General features: G+C 31.6%; 1 protein-coding gene across 1 annotated transcript in view; it reads right to left on the reverse strand.

Annotated features, from left to right (window-relative positions):
• The window catches only part of LOC107453721 (A disintegrin and metalloproteinase with thrombospondin motifs 6), a 113,659-nt gene that overhangs the window by 3,067 nt on the left and 87,936 nt on the right, over positions 1-22,656 (reverse strand). Inside the window, exons 14-25 of the mRNA XM_087161456.1 lie at positions 21,768-21,895; positions 20,709-20,829; positions 18,809-19,050; positions 18,013-18,142; positions 16,842-16,968; positions 14,717-14,939; positions 14,417-14,566; positions 12,412-12,667; positions 12,098-12,291; positions 10,305-10,475; positions 9,558-9,704; positions 8,492-8,642 (exon numbers count right to left, since the gene is read on the reverse strand). Coding sequence (XP_087017582.1) covers positions 8,492-8,642; positions 9,558-9,704; positions 10,305-10,475; positions 12,098-12,291; positions 12,412-12,667; positions 14,417-14,566; positions 14,717-14,939; positions 16,842-16,968; positions 18,013-18,142; positions 18,809-19,050; positions 20,709-20,829; positions 21,768-21,895 — 2,040 coding nt within the window. The remainder of the gene's footprint in view (positions 1-8,491; positions 8,643-9,557; positions 9,705-10,304; positions 10,476-12,097; positions 12,292-12,411; positions 12,668-14,416; positions 14,567-14,716; positions 14,940-16,841; positions 16,969-18,012; positions 18,143-18,808; positions 19,051-20,708; positions 20,830-21,767; positions 21,896-22,656) is intronic.

The following is a 22,656-nucleotide window of genomic DNA, read 5'->3' on the forward strand; positions in this document are numbered from 1 at the left end:
AAGTCAACCATAACATGATCTCAAAGTTTTCGAAATTTAAAATAAACATGCTGTTTCACTGTGAAAAAAAGGTATAATCAACAAAGGTAAAACGAACAGAATATGGAAATATTAATCGTATTTCTGGTTCTATGGGAACTATTGTAATTCTTACCAAAGCGTTTTGGTATCGATTATACTTTAGAGCATGACATAAAAACTATTGTTACTTTTAAATTTACTTTTCAATTTCTTTTTTTCTAAATGTTCCGTAATAAGAACCATAATTTTGAAAACTAGAATTATCGATAAACCGTTATTAATGTGAACACAAAAGTAAAAAAAAAAGAATGGTTATCCTATATTTAGGTTTTATTACCTGTTTTTTTTTTTACACGAAATGTCACACGGTACAGTCATTTTACCAGGATATTTTCTCCATGTTCACTCGCAATTTTCATATTATCTCTTTTATAAAATAATTGAGGAAAATATTTTAATATATTTCGTATTTTAAAGTTTCACTATAGGTACAGAACTTATTTTAAGTAAAAGATATTGTTTTTTCTTTTCAAAAAAATGCCTTTCTGTTAAAAAATATACTGCTCAAAACAATTAAGGGATATTAAGGTTGTGGGTTGATCTTGCGCCTCGAGAATTGATTGAATAATTGATACATTATCGACAGACGCAGTATGTTAAATGAGATAAAAATGACATTTGTTTGGCAGAAAAAAATGCGTTTTATTGAGCATTTAGGTACAGAAAGAAAAAAACACAATTTGTGCATAATAGAAAAACAAATACAAAAAATTTTTCCTTAAAAGAAAATCGTTTTTAGTAGGGGGACCGTTTCCCCAGATGGCCAGCAACGTTGAACACCTTTGGGGCATCGAGTCAATGATGTTATTAATGAAGGGATATTCTGTGCCACTTCTCCAGAAGAGTTCTTTCCTGTTTTTGGTGAGTTTGTGGGGAGCGTCTATCAATTCGTCTGCCTAGAATGTCCCAAACATGCTCCATTAGGTTCATATCCGGAAAACACGCTGGCCAATCCATTCGGATGATGCCTCCATTCAAAAAGAAATCATTCACCAAGTTAGTACGATGTGGCCTTCATTTGCCGTCCATTAACATGAAGTTATTCCAATTGCTGTAGCGTAAGGGACTCCAATCGGTCTCAGAATCTCCTCCCTTTATCAGCTTATTCGAACGATATGGAGATCGGTGCGCCCATCAATGGAGATGCCAGCAAAGACCATCACTCACCCAACGCCAAATCTTGCAATTTCGTAGATTGTTCCTAGTGCCATGTTCCTTTTAGATGAAAATGCTCCTATTATCAGGATGAACAGAAAAACGAGACTCGCCATAGAGAAAAGAATATTGCGGCATTCATTTCTCCTCCAGTTCACAATCTCTGTTACCCTTTCCTTGCAGGCAGGACGGTGCCTTGCTGTTAATGTGACGCACAAGAATCGATTGGCGAGCATGCAGACTTACAGCGTGAGGTCAGTTTCGTACAGTTTTGTGTCGAAACTCTGGTACTAGTTGTTGAGAAATGTAGATGTAAATTTAATTAATTTGAAATCTCCCCACCAGAGGGCTGATAGTCAGTCTACATTGAACCACCAAGCAGTAAGCATTGGCTTGAATTAATTCTCTTCTAATATAACTTTATAATCTGAAGGGTTCCACCCTAATAATATGGAACGTTGTTTTGTTTAAATAAATATTTGTTATTGTTTTCGATATTGATTGCCCTACCTTCTTGTACATGGTGCAATAGGCCACGGGAACTATTTTACGAACTAGAGGAATTTAAAGCAAGAGAAAATAAAGTGTTCTTTTTAATTTCAAGGGCAAAATCGAAAATGACAGTTAACAATACATGATCACTTCAAGGAGACAGCTAGTCTAATTCTTTGTATGTGCAAAGTAAGCGTTTTTATATCTTTCTTTGTTGAAGAATTCGTTTTCGTTTTGAGGTTTAGATTATTGAAAATTTATTGTTTTTTTATATTGCTAAGGGTGTGACTCTGTGTTAGACGTTCATTATGGCTGAAGCAGATTATTTAGAGAGAATTAAAAGAAAAAGGTCTAGTGAACGAAGTTGTTTTACTAAGTTAATAAATAAAATTGATAAATTATTAACTGAGCAAAATGTTGAAACAAATGTATTAGATGAGAATCTTACTGTGTTAATTGAAAGGAATCAAAATTTAATAGCTTTGAATAAGGAAATTGAAAATATAATTGATATTAATTTGTTGGATGAAGATTTAGCTTCTAGTGAAGAATATCAGGATAAATATTTGACGTATGTAGCTAAATTAAAGCAATTGATAAAATGTAAAGGAATAAAGGTTTCGGTTAATGAACAAACAGTTGAAACTTTAAGAAATGATTCGGTTATAATTGAGCAGAAAAGAGTAGTTAATAACAATTCTAGTATTAAATTACCGAAAATTCAAATTGTTCCTTTTTCGGGAGATCCGAAATATTTTAATTCTTTTTGGGATTCTTTTGAAAATACTATCCATAAAAATGAATCACTTTCTAAAATTGAAAAATTCATTTATTTGAAATCTTATCTTACTGGCCAGGCAGGTAATGTTGTATCAGGTTTTGATTTAACGAATGATAATTATGATAATTGTATTAAATTATTACATGAGAAATATGGTCGTAGAGATTTAATTTTGAATTCATTTGTTAATAAAATACTTAGTTTTCCGAGTGTTAAACATACCTCTAATATTACAGCATTACGCAAATTGTACGATGACTTAGACATCGCAGTTAGAAATTTAGATTCAATGAAAGTTCAGTCTGAATCTTATGGTATACTTTTGATACCAATAATTTTACAATTATTGCCTGAAGATTTTGTTTTAGATTTTCAACGAAAACGGAAATCTAAAGATGAAACCGATGTTAATGAGTTATTGCTGTTTTTAAAGAATGAGATAGAATGTAGAGAATCGGTTGCGTTTTTAAATGATAAAAAGACTAACTATAACCATCGAGGTAGCTATAATTTGCGTAACGAGCAAAATAGGTATATAAACAGAAATTTTAATAAAGGCACACCCTCAGCTACTGCGCTTAATGCACAGATGACGCAGTCAATATGCATTTTTTGCTCTGAACCCCATGACGCTTTCAAATGTAATATGTCTTCCCAAAACAAGGTAAAATTATTGAAAAATTCTAATCGTTGTTTCAAGTGTTTTAAATTGTTTCATGTAAGCAAGAATTGTCGTGTAAATAAATTACCTTGTTATAAATGTAAGGGATTAAGTCATCATGGGTCTATTTGTTTAGGAGGTAATAAGGGGATAAATAATGCTAAAGTTAGTAAAATTCAAAACGCTGAGGAAAAGTTAAATGAATCTTCTGATTTGGCTGCAGTTTCTAATGAAACTCCACCATCAAGCATTTCCAATGAAGAAGTTATTAGTTCTGTTTCCCAATGTAATAATAAAAAAGTTGAATGTTCTAAAAGGATTTATTTGCAGACTTGTACTGCTGAAGTTAAATCAGATTCTTCGTCTCAATTGACAAGAATTCTTTTAGATAATGGCAGCCAGCGTTCGTTTTTATCTGAACGAGTTGCAAATAATTTAAATTTAAAACCGGTTGCTCACGAAGTTTTGTCAGTTTATTCATTTGGAATGCAAAGAGCAACAGAAAAGGCTTATCCTGTTGTTGAATTTGAAATTTTCAAAAGGAATACGAATTTTAGAATTAAAATTAGAACTCTTGTCATACCATGCATTACTGGAGTTAAAGTTGAACCTCCCGACCCCAAAGTAATTGAATTTATGAATAAAAATAAAATTGATATGGCTGATTCTTATTCGGAAGATAATGATAATTTGCTGAGTATAGAACTTTTAATTGGTTCAGATTTATTCTGGGAATTTCTTTTATATGAAAAGATAACTATAAATAATCGCCTGTGTGCAGTAAAAACTGTTCTTGGTTGGGTGATTAGTAAAAGTAGTTATAAACGGGAGCATACATTGTCCCAAAACATAGCGGTTATGAAAAGTGTAATTGAATCAGGTGATATGTTTGATTTAAGAAAATTCTGGTCACTCGATTCCTTAGGTATCACCAAGGAGTGTGAAATTTTATCTCTAAAAGATAAAGAAACAATTGATAATTTTGAAAGCAATTTAAAATATGAAAACAATCGTTATAAAACCGGATTACTTTGGAATTCAAATCCCGATGATCTTGATAGTAATTTCTCTATTGCCAAAAAACGGTTTGATAATTTAATGATTAAATTAAGTAAAAATGAGAATATTTTTGACATGTATGCAAAAATTATTGAGGATCAGATAAGAGATGGAATCGTTGAGGAATGTAAGGATAAATCCATTAATTCTGGTTATTTCATGCCGCATACAGCTGTTTTAAGACCCGATAAAGAAACATCTCGTGTTCGTATCGTTTTCGATGCTAGTTCGAAGGATATTGGTTTAAAATCCCTTAATGATATGTTATTGTCAGGTCCAAATTTGAACCCGAATATTTTGGATGTCATACTAAATTTTAGAAAGCATGAAATTGCATTTTCTGGTGATATTGAGAAGGCGTTTTTAATGATAGAGATAGATGAAAATGAGCGCAAATATTTAAAATTTCTTTGGGTTGATAATGATAATTGCGAAGGTTTTAAAATTATGAATATGAAAAGGTTACCGTTCGGAGTTACCACTTCCCCTTTCATTTTGAAGGCAATAATAAAGTACCACATTAAAAAATATGCTAATGACAAACCCGATTGCGTTAAAATGTTAAATTCTTCGTTATACGTGGACGATCTGTACTGGGGAACTGATACAGTTAATGATGCATATCGACTGTCATCTGATGCTGTAAATATTTTGCAATCCGCGAGTATGAATTTACGGAAATTTAATTCTAATTCAAACGAATTAAAGAAATTATGGATTCAAAATGGTATTGCCATTGATGATTCAATTGCACATGCAAAGGTGTTAGGTCTTCGATGGGACACAGAAAATGATGTACTGTTGATTGAATATAAAAATTTAGAGCAGTCGTCATCTAAGTCAATTCAGTGCACCAATCGTACTGTTTTAAAATTTGCTGCTCAAATTTATGATCCTATCGGTTTAATTTCTCCCTTTGTTGTTAAGATGAAAATTTTGCTGCAAAACATTTGGAAGGCTGGACTCGATTGGGATGACCCTCTGCCTCTAGATATTGAAACAGACTTTAACAATTGGATTTCTGAAGTTCATTATTTAAAGAACTTTTTTATGGAACGGAAATATTTTGATAACTGTGATAAAAAGAAAGAAATTGCCGTTCATATTTTTACTGATGCTAGCACAAAGGCCTATGGTGCAGTAGCGTATTTCAGATATGCAAATATTTCGAACGAAGTTAAGACCTCATTCATTATGTCCAAAAGTAGGGTAGCACCAATCAAGACTTTAACATTGCCCCGCTTAGAGCTTATGTCAGCGGTTATTGGTGCTAGAATCTATGATTATTTACACAAATTGTTTAGTGACATTTGCCAACAATTTTATTTGTGGACAGATTCACAAATTACGTATTTTTGGATAAAGAATAACAACTCTTTGAAACCTTTCGTGCAAAACAGAGTGTCTGAAATTCAAACTCTGACAGATCCTAAACTTTGGCAACACTGTCCAGGAAGTTCAAATCCTGCTGATAAATTAACTCGAGGAGAATCACTAAAAAGCCTTGTTGATGATAACTTATGGAAATTCGGGCCATCTTGGCTCATAGAGGATGAAAGTAAGTGACCTCAAGAAAATACTGAAATTAATCATCAGCAGCATTCAGTTGATTTAGAACTTAGAAACAGCGTTATTTCTCAACACAGTTGCCTCGCAGATTCTAAAGAGACTTTTCTGATTTTAGAAAATTACAGTTCTTTATTAAAGGTGAAAAGAATTATGGCTTGGTCAAGGCGGTTTATCCACAACTGTCGAAGTTATGACAAACTGAAAGGTCCATTAACTACTGAAGAATTAAAAGAAGCCGAAGTTATTTTACTAAAGGAGGCGCAAAATAACTATTATCAAGATGAAATTAAAACTTTGATGAAGAAGGAAGATATAAAAAATAGCTCCAGCATATTTTGTCTTCGTCCATACCTAGATGAAAAACAGATATTAAGAATTTGCAGTAGACTGTTTCAATCTGAAGTGGATCCTGAAGCAGTTAATCCTATACTGCTACCCAAGAATTCGAAATTTTCCGAGCTCTTGATCACTGAAAAACATAAAAGGTTGCTTCATAGTGGAGTTAATTTCACTCTTTCGCAGATTAGAAAAAGTTATTGGATTCCACAAGCCAGACAACTTGTGAAAAGAATAATTGGAAGATGCGTGATTTGCAGAAAACACTTTGCGAAACCAGCCAATCAGCGTACTGGAGAGCTGCCTAAAGATAGAATTTCAGAGTCTCCACCTTTCTCAGTGGTTGGAATTGATTTTACTGGGCCTATTTACGTAAAACATAAAGATGAAGTTTTGAAATCTTATATTACTGTGTTTACTTGTGCAGTCACACGGGCTGTACATTTAGAACTGATTTCCGATTTGTCTACGAATAAATTTATCTTAGCTTTACGACGCTTCATGTCAAGAAGAAATAACTGTAAAACTATTTACTCTGATAACTCAGCAACTTTTAAGGCTGCTTCGAGAGATATAAGGTACTTCTTTTCTATTATTAGAGGAGATGAATTTCAAAATTTCATTTCTTCTGAAGGCATTACATGGAAGTTTATTGTTGAGCTTGCCCCATGGTGGGGAGGATTTTATGAACGGTTGATGAGAAGCATTAAAGAACCTCTCAAAAAGATACTTGGAAAAGCTCAACTTTCCTTCGAAGAAGTCATGACTATCTTAGTTGAAATTGAAAACGTCCTTAATCGTCGACCACTTACATATGTAAGTGATGATAAATCGGAACTGCAGCCCCTGACACCTGCTCATTTTTTATTTTCTGGATTGGTGAGCGATTATCCGTGTAATTTTGCGGAACTTATAAATGTGACCCCAACACGAGAAAGTCTAATAAAAAAAATGGCTTTACCAAACTCGTCTACTGAAACAAGTGTGGTTTCGTTGGAAAAATGAATACTTGTTAACTTTGAGGCAACATCACTTTTCCAACAGACCAAACTGTGAAAAAAACATAAAAATAGGTGATGTAGTGCTCACTCAAGGCAAAAGTAAATCCAAATTTTTATGGAACTTAGGCCGTGTCCTTGAAGCCTATGAGGGTCGTGACGGACTAGTTAGATCATGTCTTATAAAAACTAAGACTGGGGAATATAGGAGACCAGTACAACTGCTCTATCCCTTAGAGCTGAACTAAAAACTGATAATTAACATTCTAATGATATTTTAATAATTTTCTATTCCTTTAAATTTGATGCTTCAAATTATATTTTACTGTCTGATAATTGATTAGTGTTTATTTTTATATTTTACTGTCTTATAATTGATTAGTGTTTATTTTTATATTTTAGTTTTAATATGTAATGTGTTTAAATAATGTTTGATATAATGTAGAGTTATTGTTTTGCTATTGCATATTGTTTTGTGATAATTTTTACTTTAAAATTATCAGGTGGGGAGTGTTGAGAAATGTAGATGTAAATTTAATTAATTTGAAATCTCCCCACCAGAGGGCTGATAGTCAGTCTACATTGAACCACCAAGCAGTAAGCATTGGCTTGAATTAATTGTCTTCTAATATAACTTTATAATCTGAAGGGTTCCACCCTAATAATATGGAACGTTGTTTTGTTTAAATAAATATTTGTTATTGTTTTCGATATTGATTGCCCTACCCGTCTTGTACACTAGTAGCCAAGCGAAGGCGTTGGAAAAGAGTGGCATTCATATTTCGGTGTCTCCGATCCATTAGAGTTAAATAACGGTCTTTATTGGGCGTTGTTTCACGCCTACGCCCTTGCCCTGATCTTTGGCATTTCCAGTCCCCCAAAAAAACTGTTCCAGATCTTGGAAATAACACTTCGTAAAATTCCAATGGCTTCTGCTACTTCTGCTTGTTTTTGGCCCCCCTCTAACCTAAAAATTTCCACGCTTCTGGTTCGGTTAAATGACTTCATTAAGACATCGCACTCATCGAAACAACGCGCTTACTGAATGTCGATCATTCTTTTCCGCTTTGACTAACATTAAGTTGAAAGCCAACTCAAATTCGCTGCCGTTAAATCGTCGTTTTCGCCGTCAGACTAAAAATTTTTGCATACTGCCAAGTTTGAAAATAAGAAAACATTGCTTTTGTGACTCTCTTTTTCCATTTTATGTATTAAAAAAATTTGTTTATACTATTATTTCATACAATATCCTTTAATTGCTTTGAATAGTATATATTTATATAGGCACATTTAAAATTAAATGAACAGATGTTTATTTTAAATTTGATGTATAGATTAAGATAACGTTGATGATCGTACCAGCTTTACTGTCAGGACAAGGATCAAGGTTGCAAGGTTGTCTATGATTGGGTTTCATTTCTATTGGACATCCAGTTGCTGGACCTTGCGAGGTGATATTGATACATTTCACGTGTCGGATTTGAACCCCTCCACCACACGTTGTGGAACACTGAAAAATATTGTTCATTAATAAATTAAAATTATAAAACAATTTCTATAAAGAATCACAATATTTATTTGATATTTGACAGATAGAATTGAAATAATTTGAACATTAATTAATGTTTCCAATCTGAGATAAATATTTTTCAAACGCAATTAATTTTAAAGTCAGAACAAATATATCGATGAGTGTCGTGTGACTCCTTAGCCACATGACACACATCGAGCCGGTACCCCATTTATTTATCCGGTAATGACGCATCAACCCGTCTCCCTACTTATCTAACTGAGCTGAAACATCGTATCACAGTCACTTTGAAAGGATTAGATTTAAATATCTTAAAATGCGTATGGGTGGGAAAAGATTAGCGGGTCGATGTGTATCGTATTGCTAAGAAATTACACATAGTATATCCATGACTATTTCTAACAAAACTTAAAATAATCTCAAGCAATTCTATTGCAGGTAGCATATAATATTTTACAATGAAATAGTATATTTCTTTATGAACCACTTATGAAGCACTATGCCTGTGTTTAGACTGAATTAAATCTGACATACGCGCGTCTCAAGAAAAATTAGATACATGAAAATAATTTACAGAATACGATTGACGAGATTCCGCTTGTAGTGTTTATATTTTCGAGAAAGGTGATATGAAACTTAGTTAAAAGCTGAAAATAACAGTAATCTTTCCAGTCAAATTACCACTGAGCGGTCTATGTATAAATTTGACGCCTTAAGCCGTTGTCACATCGAGTGGTATATTTTGGGAGCTTACTGGAGCTGTTTTATCAACTGCATATTTGTGTTATAAAAAATATATTCTTTCTCTGAAATCACTGATTTTATATACTGTTAATTAAAACATACAAAGTTCATGTTATAAAACTGTAGTCACAAAATATAAAAAAATCACACCTGGCTCCATGGTCCATCTACCCAATCAATACAAGGTCGCAATATGCAAGTCGCCTTCTCTTCAGGTCTCGTGTTTGGATTGCAGTGACTGCTTATGGGACACGTGACATCTCTGTGCATTTCTCCTTCATTGCATTTTGAAGAACACTGAAAAAAAGGATAGATAGGAATCTATATAGATAAACAACTTAAACTTCACCTGAAATGTTGAGGGGAGCCGTATGTTCCATCACATCTGATGTTAAATTATGTTCAATTTTAATTTATGTTTTCTCAAAAAAATTCGACAAGAATTTTAAATATGTATATTAAGAGCAGTAAACACGAAATACCTTACATAAAAAGATATTTTCACTTCCAAATCTTTAACTTCGTACTGTCCCTTTTTTTATTTCTAAGGCCCACCTGTGTTAACATTTCGTCAATTCAGGTATTTACAGGGCAGATTTGTTGGTCACTTTTTAAGGGGCACCATATTAGGCGGGCCAACGTTGCTCCTATAATAAGAACAGATAGTACAGAGATTAAAAGAACATCCATGCCTCGACCGGGATTCGAACCCCAAACCTTCCTGATGCAAGGCCAGTACCTTTACCCCTACACAGTCCGGTCGGCTTGTCATCACTTATATAGATATATTTAGAAACTTGCCGATTTTCGAAAGGAAGACTTATGTGTTAACCTCTTATGGAAATCAGCAAGATTCTATTTTTGAGTGTTGTATTTCTTTACAGTGTGTTTTCCTACCTCGCTCCACTCAGAAATAATCCAATCTAGACACGGTTCTGTGTTGCATGGCTCTACAGTGATAGGTCTTCGGTAGGAGTCACATAATTCTTCCACAACAACGTGTTTAGATACTGTATCCAGGCACACTGCATCCCTTTTTCGGAGTCCTCCATCACAGCGACTGGAACACTGGAAGAAAAAACAATAAATATTTTTCTCTCAAGAGTTCCTGTTTACATTTTGTAAAAAAAAAAATTCAATCGTGCTTAAGTAAGAAAAATTCAGATCAGTAATCTAAAGAAAAATAATTGATTGCTACTGATAATAAACAATATTTGTTTTTATTGTTTTAGGTTTCAGAAGATTTGCATAGCGTAAAGACTAAAAAAAAAAAATACAAAAATGCCCGATTGTTATTTAGGCATTCTCTTAACTTATTTGTTTTCTCCCCAGTGAAATATCATTTGGTGACCTTAAAAGAGAAATAAAACAAAAAACATTATCATCGATTCAGAAAAGAAAATCCTCATTAATTATAATATGTTCGTAATAAGTTTTTCCTATTATATACACATTTATACGGTTTTTCCCATGCCCCATATTTCTTCCAGAAAATATCAATTATAAGATTCTGAACCATTCATAATATCCCATATGTATTATAGGGGTTGGAAAAAATTATGGAAACCCTATGAACCTACTAATTCTATGTCAAAAGTATTATTTGAAAGTATTTATGAACAAATGCTTTTTTCAATTTTAGTGGTATTGATTGAAAAGGAAAAAAGCTTATAACTTGTTATATCATTTTGGTTGAGCAGTATTTTGCATGGGAAAAACAAAAGCCATTTCTTACAGCTTTAAACTTGATCTTTCAAATTCTGCCATCCTGCAGTGGACTGATCGTTAAGACACAGTTCCCAGCAGATCACCGAAGTCAAGCATCACTGGCTACGGTCAGTGTGCGGGTGGGTGACCACTTGGATCAGTCTGCGTAGGGACCAAGGGTGTGCGGTATTGGTCCTCGTTAAACTGTGCTACCGTAAAGTGCTCGACTTCGCGCGCAGGTCGTCGGGCTACCGAAACGGGGGTGCCATCCCCTCCGCAGAAGATCAAAATTGTGAGGGCATGTCTTCGGATCATCCTCCGGGATGTTTCCCAGACCGTCGCCAATAGCCCATTGTGCAGCTCTAGTGCGACGTAAATTAACAACAACAACAATTCAAATTCTGCCAATAGTGTTGTCATTTAAAATCCTACGAAACATTTGCTTCATAGAAAAGATTATTTTCGTAATTTTGTCTAATCCCTGAATATTCTAAATATTAACTTATTTAAATGCTTAAAAAAACAAAATTTAAAAAAAAATAGAAGAAAATTGGGCTTTTAACATTTTGGAAAGGGTACTAAGCTCGCATTCGATTTACGGTGCGAGCTTCAGGAAAATAAAACAGGGTTGTTGTTTTTTTTTTAGTGCAAGAGTAATTTAACAAAGCGGGTCGAAAAATATTGCTACAGGACAATCCAAAAGAAGGTGTAGTAGTATGTATGCGAAAAAAGGCATAATGGTCTGTAAAGTCATTCAAAAATTATCAAGAAAAGCTTAAAGCAAAGCATTTTAACTTACTGTTTGGTACTTTTCGATATGCTCTCAAATTTTGTTAAGCATAAAAATGCCGATTAATGTTCTCAAATTATTAATAAGTGATTAAAATATAACGTCGATAATTATTTACATTAACTAAAACTGTTGTTAAAATAAAAGTAATACTTCAGACGACTTCAATTTATTCTCCATTGAATAGGTATACCTTTGTCCAAATGCTAACTTTCCATGCATACTTGCTATCACTTGGAACAATATCTTCTTCCTCGTCGAAGACGTACGGAATAAGGGCAGGTTCTTTAGTTATCTTTGGCGTCTCGATATCGTTATCGAAGAAATAGTCCTCGGAATCATTGGAATTTTTCATATCAACTTCCACCATTGGAATTTGTATGATATCTAAAAAATAGAGGAAACTTGCATAAGCTATTATACTTAAATACATTAAATAAAAATATTACACAATGCATTTAGTACTATAAATATCAATTCATGTATTTGTGTTATCAGAATTAATACCTTTAGCAATGAATCTAGGTCTGGAGCTTTTCTTAGTATTAGTCTTCTGGTCATGAGCATGTCTGTGTTTATGAATAGGCTTCTTGGTGGTTGTTTCTCCCACAGGAATATAATTGGAATCGTTATTTGAAGACAGTGGACATGGGTCATTATCACAGGGCTCCTTGGTGGGCGGTTCTGTGGCTTTGTGACACTGAGACCCTCCACGACACGTCACAGTCCGCTTACGAAAGCCTTTCCCACAAGAAGTTGAACACTAGAAAAAAAATCCATATATATTTAATATTTAGAGATATTAATTGGAGTCGAGTATAAGAAGGATTATCTTTTCTAATTGAAATTTTTGAAGATATTTTTGAACTTTGTGACACTAGTACTAGTAACTAAGTTCATATGCAGGGTGTTTCGTAATGATAGTTATAATAGTATAAATATTAAAAATTCCTGTTAAAAATGAAGTGAAACAAGGTATGGACATTAAGGTTTGTATATTAATATTTAATCGAAAATGTTGTTGCTTTCGAAAGTTTCCAAGTGAAAAGGATGACTTAATCTAAAGCAGTTTCATTGCCATATGAAACTTGGTGGTGTTTTTATTTAATCGCCTTTAATTTCTTCTCTGTTTTCTCTTTAATTTAAAAGTGTCTTTGTTTTCAATTACCGCTGACACTTTATATTTAGATATCGTTTTTTTTCCTCGCTTAAATATTATTATTTAATATTGCTAAATGCGTTTACTTTTCTAATTTTGGTTTTGACGAGGATTCTAAAGTATTGTTGAGTAATTTCAAAGCAAAGTAAAAATGGATACTCAAATTTTACGAAACTTTCTTCGTTTTTGAGGAAACCGTTTCCTGGTATATGTTCCGAGCGAGCATTTCGTCAAAGTGACTTTAACGGAACGAATTTCGTCAATATATGTTTTGATACTTCATGACGTCTAATGGCTGTCATCATCTACTGTCCATCACTTCCTCCTGGGCACCATGTAAGTGAATCACCGTCGCCCTAACAACAGATAGGAGTGGAATATGAACCTGGGATTTTCCTGGTATAAGGCCAGATCTTTGACTACCATACAACCGGTTGGTTTATTTCGTCGTTTTAGTTTCGATCATAATGTCTTCGTTTTAGTTAGTAATCTCTCACAATGAATTGCGAGTTTTGAGTTGAGGTAACATTTTCGTCATACATTTGAGAGTTCACGTTTCATCGCAAATTACATGATTTCGTGACGAAATGATTTTCAAAGTTAGCAAAATATAGCTCAAGGATTTTATATTTTATAACCGTCATTGAACTGCCGACCTGTTGAGTTTACGACTACCAATGTTCAATCCGTAGCCCCCTTTTGCCCCCAATCCAGAAGACAAGGTAACTCTTGGAACAAGTATTTGGAGAAATTTGTCTTCGTAGAGAGCTTTTGGATGGAACTCACCCGCAATTGCCTTTTCGAGGAAAACTACAAAATTATCCCACGGTTAGACTGACGGCAAAAGGACTTTAACCCATATTACGTCGGAATTCGAATCGGCCAGCAATTGCTGGGATTTCATCTTGGCTCGTCACATTGGGAGGCAAGCGCTCTCTCAATGTGCGCCACGGTTTACAGTTCAAGAATTGCTGAATCGTCAAAAGTGAGAGTTTTATCTCTGAAAATGAGCTCTCTGTAGTTTCTATGATACTGTCAGTACGCCAAAGCAAGCCAATCCATCTTTTTTTATGTGCGATAAATACGATTTTTTTGCCGATTGTTTTCTTAAGTAAATTAATAGTTATTTTCTGCATTAAAAACATAACAGTAGCTGTTACTTAATTTCAACATATATGTAATGTAAAATTCTAATAGTTGGAAAGTAAAGTTTATGCTATGTAATAAAAAAAATTATCGATTTACAAATCAAAGATAGGTACTAAATGAAACACCTTAGGACATGTTTCTTGAGAGGGGTTCTAATTTATTTAAAGAACGATGAAAGAGCAATGAGACCTAATCAAAATGTACCTTAGACCAATTTCCAACTACCCAAACTCCACATGTGACATTTGCACAAGGTCGACGAGACATTGGTTTTTCGTCTTCTTTGCAATGCGTATCAGGATAATTGCAGTACACGTGTCGGCTTTGAAAATTACAGATATCTTCACTGCATACCTGAAATAATAGAAAAAAGATTTTCACATATATCAGCTTAATATTACCAATATCATTTACATTAATGTGCAAATTTTAATATGAACATAATATTGGCGCGCATACTAATTATTTTCTTTTTAGAGAGTATCAGATATTTTCTTCACTTACGTCCGACCACTGAGATGCAGACCAAGTTTCTTTATCCCCGGGGCAGGGTCTTTTGTGAGGACAGGGTTCTGACTCAAGGGGTTTCACATCTGCATCACAATCATCATCAAGGAGAGCAATTTGTTGATCTCTGCTTAATGAGCGCACACAAATAACGGTTCTTTTCCGAATACCTCTTTGACCACAACTGGTAGAACAATGCTGCCATGGACCAGCCCACCATCTAAATTCAGAAACAGCGTGACACTTAACATAAATATAGAGATAATGGAAAACAACATAAAACTCGTTTAAACTCGTTTATTAAAATATTATAGAATATTTAACGCCTTAGCATCTTACACGACACTTATTTTAAAATAGATATGGTTCTTTTTTATTTTTTAGAGACGATTTTCCCCGAAACTTTTTCGACATTTCAAGTTCTAAATTATTGTACACCATTTAAAAAAATTATAATTGTGATAATATCTTTGAAATATCTAAAATAAAGAGCTGCAAAACATTTTTTTTATCCAAAATGCAATCGATTTTACAAAATAAAACCTCAGAAAACCTCTACTTTTCATATCATATTTTCAGCATTTAAACTTCATCTCACAATCCCAATTGAGATAATTAAATTCGACAGTCATGAAAAACTAGTATAGTAAATTATTTTCTATAATCATTCTCTTTAACACTAGATTGCCTAAGGAAGTCATTTTGACTGCCTTTAATTTCAATTAGAAAAACAATGATGTATATAATGACACAATTTCTTAGAATTTTGAGACTTTTTGTACAACATATAATTTTTTTATTGCTAACGTTTACTAAAAACTTGTTATGTAACTGAAAATAATATAAAAAATGTTAAAAATTAATTTTAAAGAAATTTAATTAAGTATTCACAATCCAGTCATTTTGACTGCTTTTAGGCAATATAGGTATATACGAATTTTCCGTCTTTCTAGTGTTAAGAAATAAATAAAGCTTATTTCCAAAACATACTAAATTTTCTCCCTTATAGATGGGCTCTCTTAAAACGCGAAATATCATTTGAAAATGAAATATAATTTGAATGATAATACTTAATAATATAATATCCAGTCCTGAAAAGTAAACATTTAAGATGCTCTTTTTGAAGAGTTGCATAATGCTTCAACTCAAAACGATATAAGTTATGAATTTTAAATATTTCGCATTAAAAAGTTCTATAGACCTTTACTCTGAGGTACTGCAGAATTTTTTTTCGATATTATAAATTTTAATTCAATAAAAATTGTGATATATTTACTAAAAAATTTTTTGTAAATGTAAAAAAATGCATTGAAAATGTAAGTTTTATTGCTTCTTTTTTTTTAAATAGCATGAATATTGCACATATTTTAATTTTAAAACTTAAAAATGATAAAAATCTTTGTGAAAACTTTAATTTCAAGTGGAATATAATAACTAATCTGAAGATTGATTTGAAAATAATTCAAAATACGAGTATCATGAATTTTTAAACCAAATGTACTTAATAAATTAATCTAAAATGGGGTTGTAAACTGGAAGAATGCATATTTATAAAAGAAAATTAAGTGTTTTCAAGTAGACTTCGGTAGACCTAAAAGTTACATTTCATGTATAATTTTTCTACTGCTATTTTTATAAAAAAGTTTACATTTTCGATCTTGAAAACTAAAATTAGTTTTGCATTTAAGTTTTATACTTTCAATTAATCTTTCCATTTTTGACCAAAAACCTTACTTAAGGTCTATTTTAGGAAGTCTTGATATTCTTCAATTTTACCAAAAGTTTTAGGTAATTATGTGACTACAATGACAGTTTTTAATCGACACGAATTTTTAGTTTAAAAAGAAAAAAAAGTCTTAATAAGGTGTTATTTCTGTGCTGTTCTAGGTTACTAGTTTCGCTCAATGCTAACACTTAACGTGAATTTTCTTTTAAAAAAAAACTACTTTTCGTATTTGAAGCTCAGAGCTTTTATTCTTAGCTTGATAGTATTACTATGATTTATACCTTTCACAACCATTTCTTTGACACTTTAAAAAGAGAGGCTACACAGATATTTTCTTTTCTATTGTGCCTCATATATTGAGTCCGATTTAATAAAATCTTTAGCTAACGAGCTTACTTTGCGGGGCATTGATGCTTATTACAGTCTCGAGTTCTCTCAACTGGTTTTGAGTCAGAATCACAATATTTATCCTCTACCAATCCAGCTTCTTTTTCGATACATTTGGGCTTCGAGACCTGCACTCCTAGAGAAAATATTCATTACATATTCAAATACAATATTTTATCATATTAAATGTAAAAAAATAAAAGTTAATTAGTGTTAACTTAAAGTTTAAGTGAATGACAAATATATTATGTGAGACAACAAAATATTATTAAATAACGAAGAAAAGTTCGTTTAGATAGAGCTAATGCTTAAATAAATTTTAATATTATTTAATTTTTTTAAAGAAAATTTATATTAAATTTATATATCAATTGCATATTTCAAATTTTTTGAAAAAAATTTAAATATATTGTCTGAAATTCTTACTTCAATAAAACAAAGTTTTGACGGTTATAATAAGTAATAATTATTTTCAACTGAGAACACTGTGAAATATTCATAAATGTAACTTTTTAAACTAAAACGTTTCTATATATAATTATCAAACCTGTTAGATACACCAAAAGTTTAAAAAAAATGTATTGTAACATTCTTTTTTCTGAGGACAAAGGGTCTGAAGCATATTAGCCGGTTAAATGGATTGTAAACTATTCTCTATGTTTTATAATAACTTTCTGATATGCTATGCTTTTTCTATACTACTTGCCCGTTACGAATAACTACAAGAAGAAAAACAATCCTGTAAAATTAACATACTCTATTGTAAGAACATTTCTAATAAAAAGAAATTAAAAAAACAACATAATTTTAGTTAAAAAATAATTGAATAAACAAACAAACCGTATTTTAGCCATTCATTTGGTACTTTTTCTGTTCATATGGTAATGGTTTACCGAAAATTCTGAATTTCAGGATTATATTACCACACATTTTGAAAAAAAAAAAAACAATCAGTTACAGAAATAATTGGTTTAGAAAAATACATGCAACTTTATTACTGTATACTGTAGTTTACTACTGTAACTGTAATTCACCACTGCAACTGTAATTGACTACTGCTACTGTATACTGTAGTAATGCATCCATTCTTTAAAATACAATTTATTCAGCACACTGTTACGATAATAAATGTTAAGCTTTCTGAAGCAGAGATCGTATTTTTGTACCAAATAAAGCTTACCTCCACCACACGATACAGAACAAACGGTCCAATCAGCGTATGACCAGTGAAATTCTGGCTTTCTTGTAGCATTTTTGTTTGGAATAGTGTATTCATAAGTAATGCCTGGATTTTCAGTTTGATACAACAGCTGAAAATATATAAAAATGAAATACTTTACGATTCGATCAATTTCGGTGAAAAACTTAGTAAAGATGTGCTAAATAACATTTAAAAAAATCAAAAACGGAATTCTGATGCTACTATACATCTAAAGTTCCTTTTATTTTGCAAAGCTTTTCATAAAAGTTTTTAAAACAATTCATGTTATTTGTTATACTAGGGGATTCGTAATAAACTCGTTTAATAAATATATTTCAAATCCAAGCCAAAATAGTATAGAGCAAAAGTCGAAAATTCATTCTGAAAAAATGCTATCATTGTCGAAAAAATCAATATAGATAAAGGCGGGACTGAAATCATTAGAACCTATAGTACTGTCTCAAAAAACATAGAAGATTTAAAAAACGATCATAAGTAACACCTCCACTTTTTATCAGGTGATTAAACTGGTTTTTATGCTTTTGTCCCACCTTCCACCCTTGGGATTCCGCAGATTACGATAGCTTTTTTTTCTTTGATTTTTCATCATTTAAGAATTAATTTGAAATCCCTAATATGTGTACTTTTTCACACAAATTTTGTCGAAAATTTAGAAAATATTTATAAAATACGATCAATAGAAATGAACCCGAATGATACATGTTATTCCTCTGTATAATATATTTATTTTTTTGTGAAAATGTGCATCTCTTACTAGAATGTGTAACGGTTCTTTTGCGGGTCCTGGAATGTGAAGTGATTCTTTTTCTCCATCTCTTTGGTAGTAAAGTGTAGTACCATCTGCCCTGTATTCACCACTCCATTGAATGAACCAGCGACCATTTAGGAAAAATTCACCACCTTCTCCTCGCACTGCTAAGTAATTGATGGCTTCACCTTTTTCATCGATTCGAACATTTCGAGCCCCTTTAGGAATCTTAACTATTTCAACGTAGCCTGCAAAATATTAGGTTCATATAAATATTTTTGAATTGGCAGGTATTAAATAGCTATAGTAAAGAAAAAAAACTTTAAAATACAGTTTTCAAATTACTTAAAGACAATCTATATATATACTTCTCTTACACGGCGACAAAAAAGCCTCATTACAACTCCCCGAATAGCAACGCTAGAAAATCGACCAATGATTGCCGCTAAAAATGTCACATGCCAAATCTAGCTGAGGTGGCTCAACATATAGCGCTTTTAAAAACGGAAACTGAAATAACCAGAGAGAGCATTCTCACCAAATGTGATTTCTTCCGAAATTCACCGTATCAGCTGCGGCAATCTCTTACTACTATTAAGCTAGTCAGAAGTGAGTAGTCTTTGTCGATAGCTCTCTATTTTAGTATTTTGTCGAAAGCGGTTTAGAAATCTTATCTTAAGATTTTATATTTAGCACATTTCTAATAAGTTTAACGAATTACATGTCATTTATTTGAATTCAAATTTATTTTAATGACTTAATATTTATTGAAAAGATATAATTTTTCTATAAAAAAAAGTTTTTATATGGATTTGAATGATTGTTTTGAAATCTTAGAATTTTGTGCATTTGCAATGTATCTAAGTTAGTAGCGAGCGAAGCGAGCTTGGTTTGCGAAGCAAACCATATAAGATTGCGTTGCAATTTTCGGGGGTTGGCAAGCGTTAGCGAGCAGGGGGAGCAGCCCACTAGTATTTTATAATTTTTTTAACAAGAAAAAGCTGGAAAAAAATTCAAAAAACAAAAACTATAACTTTTTTCCTTTTTTTTTAAGATAAAAAATAAACCTTATCAAAATAACCTATGTATTTTAATTAGTGATAAATATTTCTCTTCCAACTGGATTTTAATCAAAGAGTAATTAAATTTAACGCACATTAATTGCCCAATAATGTGTTTAAACTTAGCAGCCTACTATACTTGCAATGAATTTTTACAATTTTATAAAATATCTCCTAAATTTCCAACAGTGCATATCTCAAATTTCAATACAAGGGATTTAAACGTTTTCAAATACAAAATCAAAAATTATTAACCAAAAATTCTTTTTATTTTGTTTGCGAAAAATTGATTATTTTATATTGTCTTAGAGACGTAGGAAGAATACGTAAAATGTGAAATTAACATTAAGTAACACAAACTATTGGGACCATATTAAATAATCCCAAGAAACTGAGGCGTTACGATGAAGACCGTAAGATTATATGATTAAAATTAAAGAAATCATATTATAATTAAGTCTTACTATCAAAACATAAAGAAAAATGTACATTATTCAGAGAAAGTGCGCTTTTGAGTCTGATTACGTAGCTTAAAATATCGCCTAAACAACCATTTTAGCGCATTTAAAGTGAAACCCTCAAATAATTAAGATTGCATCTTAGAGGGTGAAAATCCAATTATTAGATCAAAAGGATTAGATCTTTTATTTTGTGCACTGCTCCTTCTGTCTTATATATTTTTATCAGGGCTTTCTTAACTATATTCATGATAGCGTGACATTATACTATTTCTATGCAAATTACTTACAAGCATATCCTGTAATAAGTTGCGAAAAGCAAAATAAATCTTTAAATTGATAACTTTTAAGTAAATTAATTTAATTAAATGAATAATAATGACATACCTATGCCCAGTTTTAAAGTAAAATTGCCTCGTATAGTCAAACATTGTGTTCCATCTCCGTGGCACACACCGCAACGATCTTCTTGAGCCTCAGAATCAATTGCCCAATCACAAGCAACATGCTGAAATAATATATAGTGGATATGAAAAGAGCGTAATAATTATCTTCAATATGATAGACAATTATTAAATTTTTCATTTTGTGATAATAATAAATGACTTTATAAAGTTAATACATTTCCTACAATCAGTGCCAAATCCAAATTCTTACAAAACCTTTGGAGAAACACAGAGAGGTTTTTGATGTTTGCAATCCATTAAAAATATTTATTGCATTATTATGTTATGTATAAATATATTATATATTTATGACGAATTTATCCTTCCAAATCATTTTATACTGTACTTTAAATTATTAATAACTTGTTGCAAATACTGATTCCTTATTAACATTAATGATAAATAATATTTGTAAAATGTAAAAAATTATGGGTCAAATGACGGTAAGAAATACCGGTACTAAGGGTGCTAGTACTTTTCACCATAAAATTTAACAGAATCTGGCATACTGTAATTTTTACATTAATATGTACTGTAAAAGCACTGAATTACTATAATTAAAAAATATTACTGTAAAAATTAAGATAAAAAATATATTTCACGGTAAAAAAAGGATTTATGCAAAAAAAAAGGGATTTAACGGTAAAATGGATTTTACGAATGTTGCATTCAAAGTGCTTATTCTTTATCGGAATTTGACGAGGGAATTTTTACAATGTATGTAACTTAATGATTAAAAGTCCAACTTATAGTATTGATGTTTAGGTATTGATTGCATTTTTTAATACGTCAAATATGACTTTTTCATAAAGCATATATTTTGGCATCTATTATGTCATTACTTAAACAATATCTGTACGAAAAATTGTATATACACATTCCTTGTTTTGGGTATCCAAATCACTACTTAAATGAAAAGGAAGATTTTTAATCTTTGGAAAGATTCTGAAATTTTTTGTCCTGATAATTAATGCATCGAATTATAGTAATTAAAACTTACTCTGCATTTTCCATTTATGCAAACATCCCTCGTTCCAGGATTACATTCCGTGCCATCCGCAACAGTGTCAGAGAGCATGACGGAGAAAAACTTACCATCAGGTTTGCAGTGAAGCTGACATGGCGTCACTAAGTATAAAATGATACAGTTACGCCTACAAACATGCATATAATTCGACTTAAAGAAAAGACAAAAAAGTTCATTATTCTTGGAAATCGAGGTCCACTTATACACTCTTAATCAGAAACTCCATTACGAATTACTTTCAAATTCAATGAAAAAAATTAGGTATTTTTTAATATAAAGTCTTAATTAAAATATTTTATCGCATTTTGAATGCACTTCGTTGTTACTGAAATTTTAAATTATATTTGCCAAAATATTGACACGTAGACTTATACGAAAAAAAAAATCAAACCTAGATTAAAAAAGATATCACCATAAAAATAATCGATCTTTTTGTAAAAAAAAAAAGTAAAACGCATTAAATAAAAGATTTCAAAATTTATTAAGTGAAAGTTAAAAAAGAATAAAAAAATTAGCAAAAGAAAAAATATAACGAATCACCCTACTTTATAAATAGATTACTTTGTGTGGCCTATGAATTTTTTTACAGTTTCACAGTTAAAAGATACACGAATATTCATCTAATGTGATGGGATTTTCATGTATTAAGAATCAATTTTAATGGTTTGATGGGGTGACTTTAAATACACGAATTAATTACTGCGAGTGATATTTTATGTTACAGAACTAGACACAAAATGGTGTTTCTCTGATAAAAAAAAAAAAACATACCTTCTTTTCGACGGATTCGGATTATTAATCCAAAATTAAATAGGAGGTAGCTGCAATCTGGAAAATATATTTCCAATAGTTTCTTTGGGAG

The sequence above is a fragment of the Parasteatoda tepidariorum genome, chromosome 4 (assembly GCF_982258835.1).
Source record: "Parasteatoda tepidariorum strain Cologne lab strain chromosome 4, Ptep-v5.0, whole genome shotgun sequence".
NCBI lineage: Eukaryota > Metazoa > Arthropoda > Arachnida > Araneae > Theridiidae > Parasteatoda > Parasteatoda tepidariorum.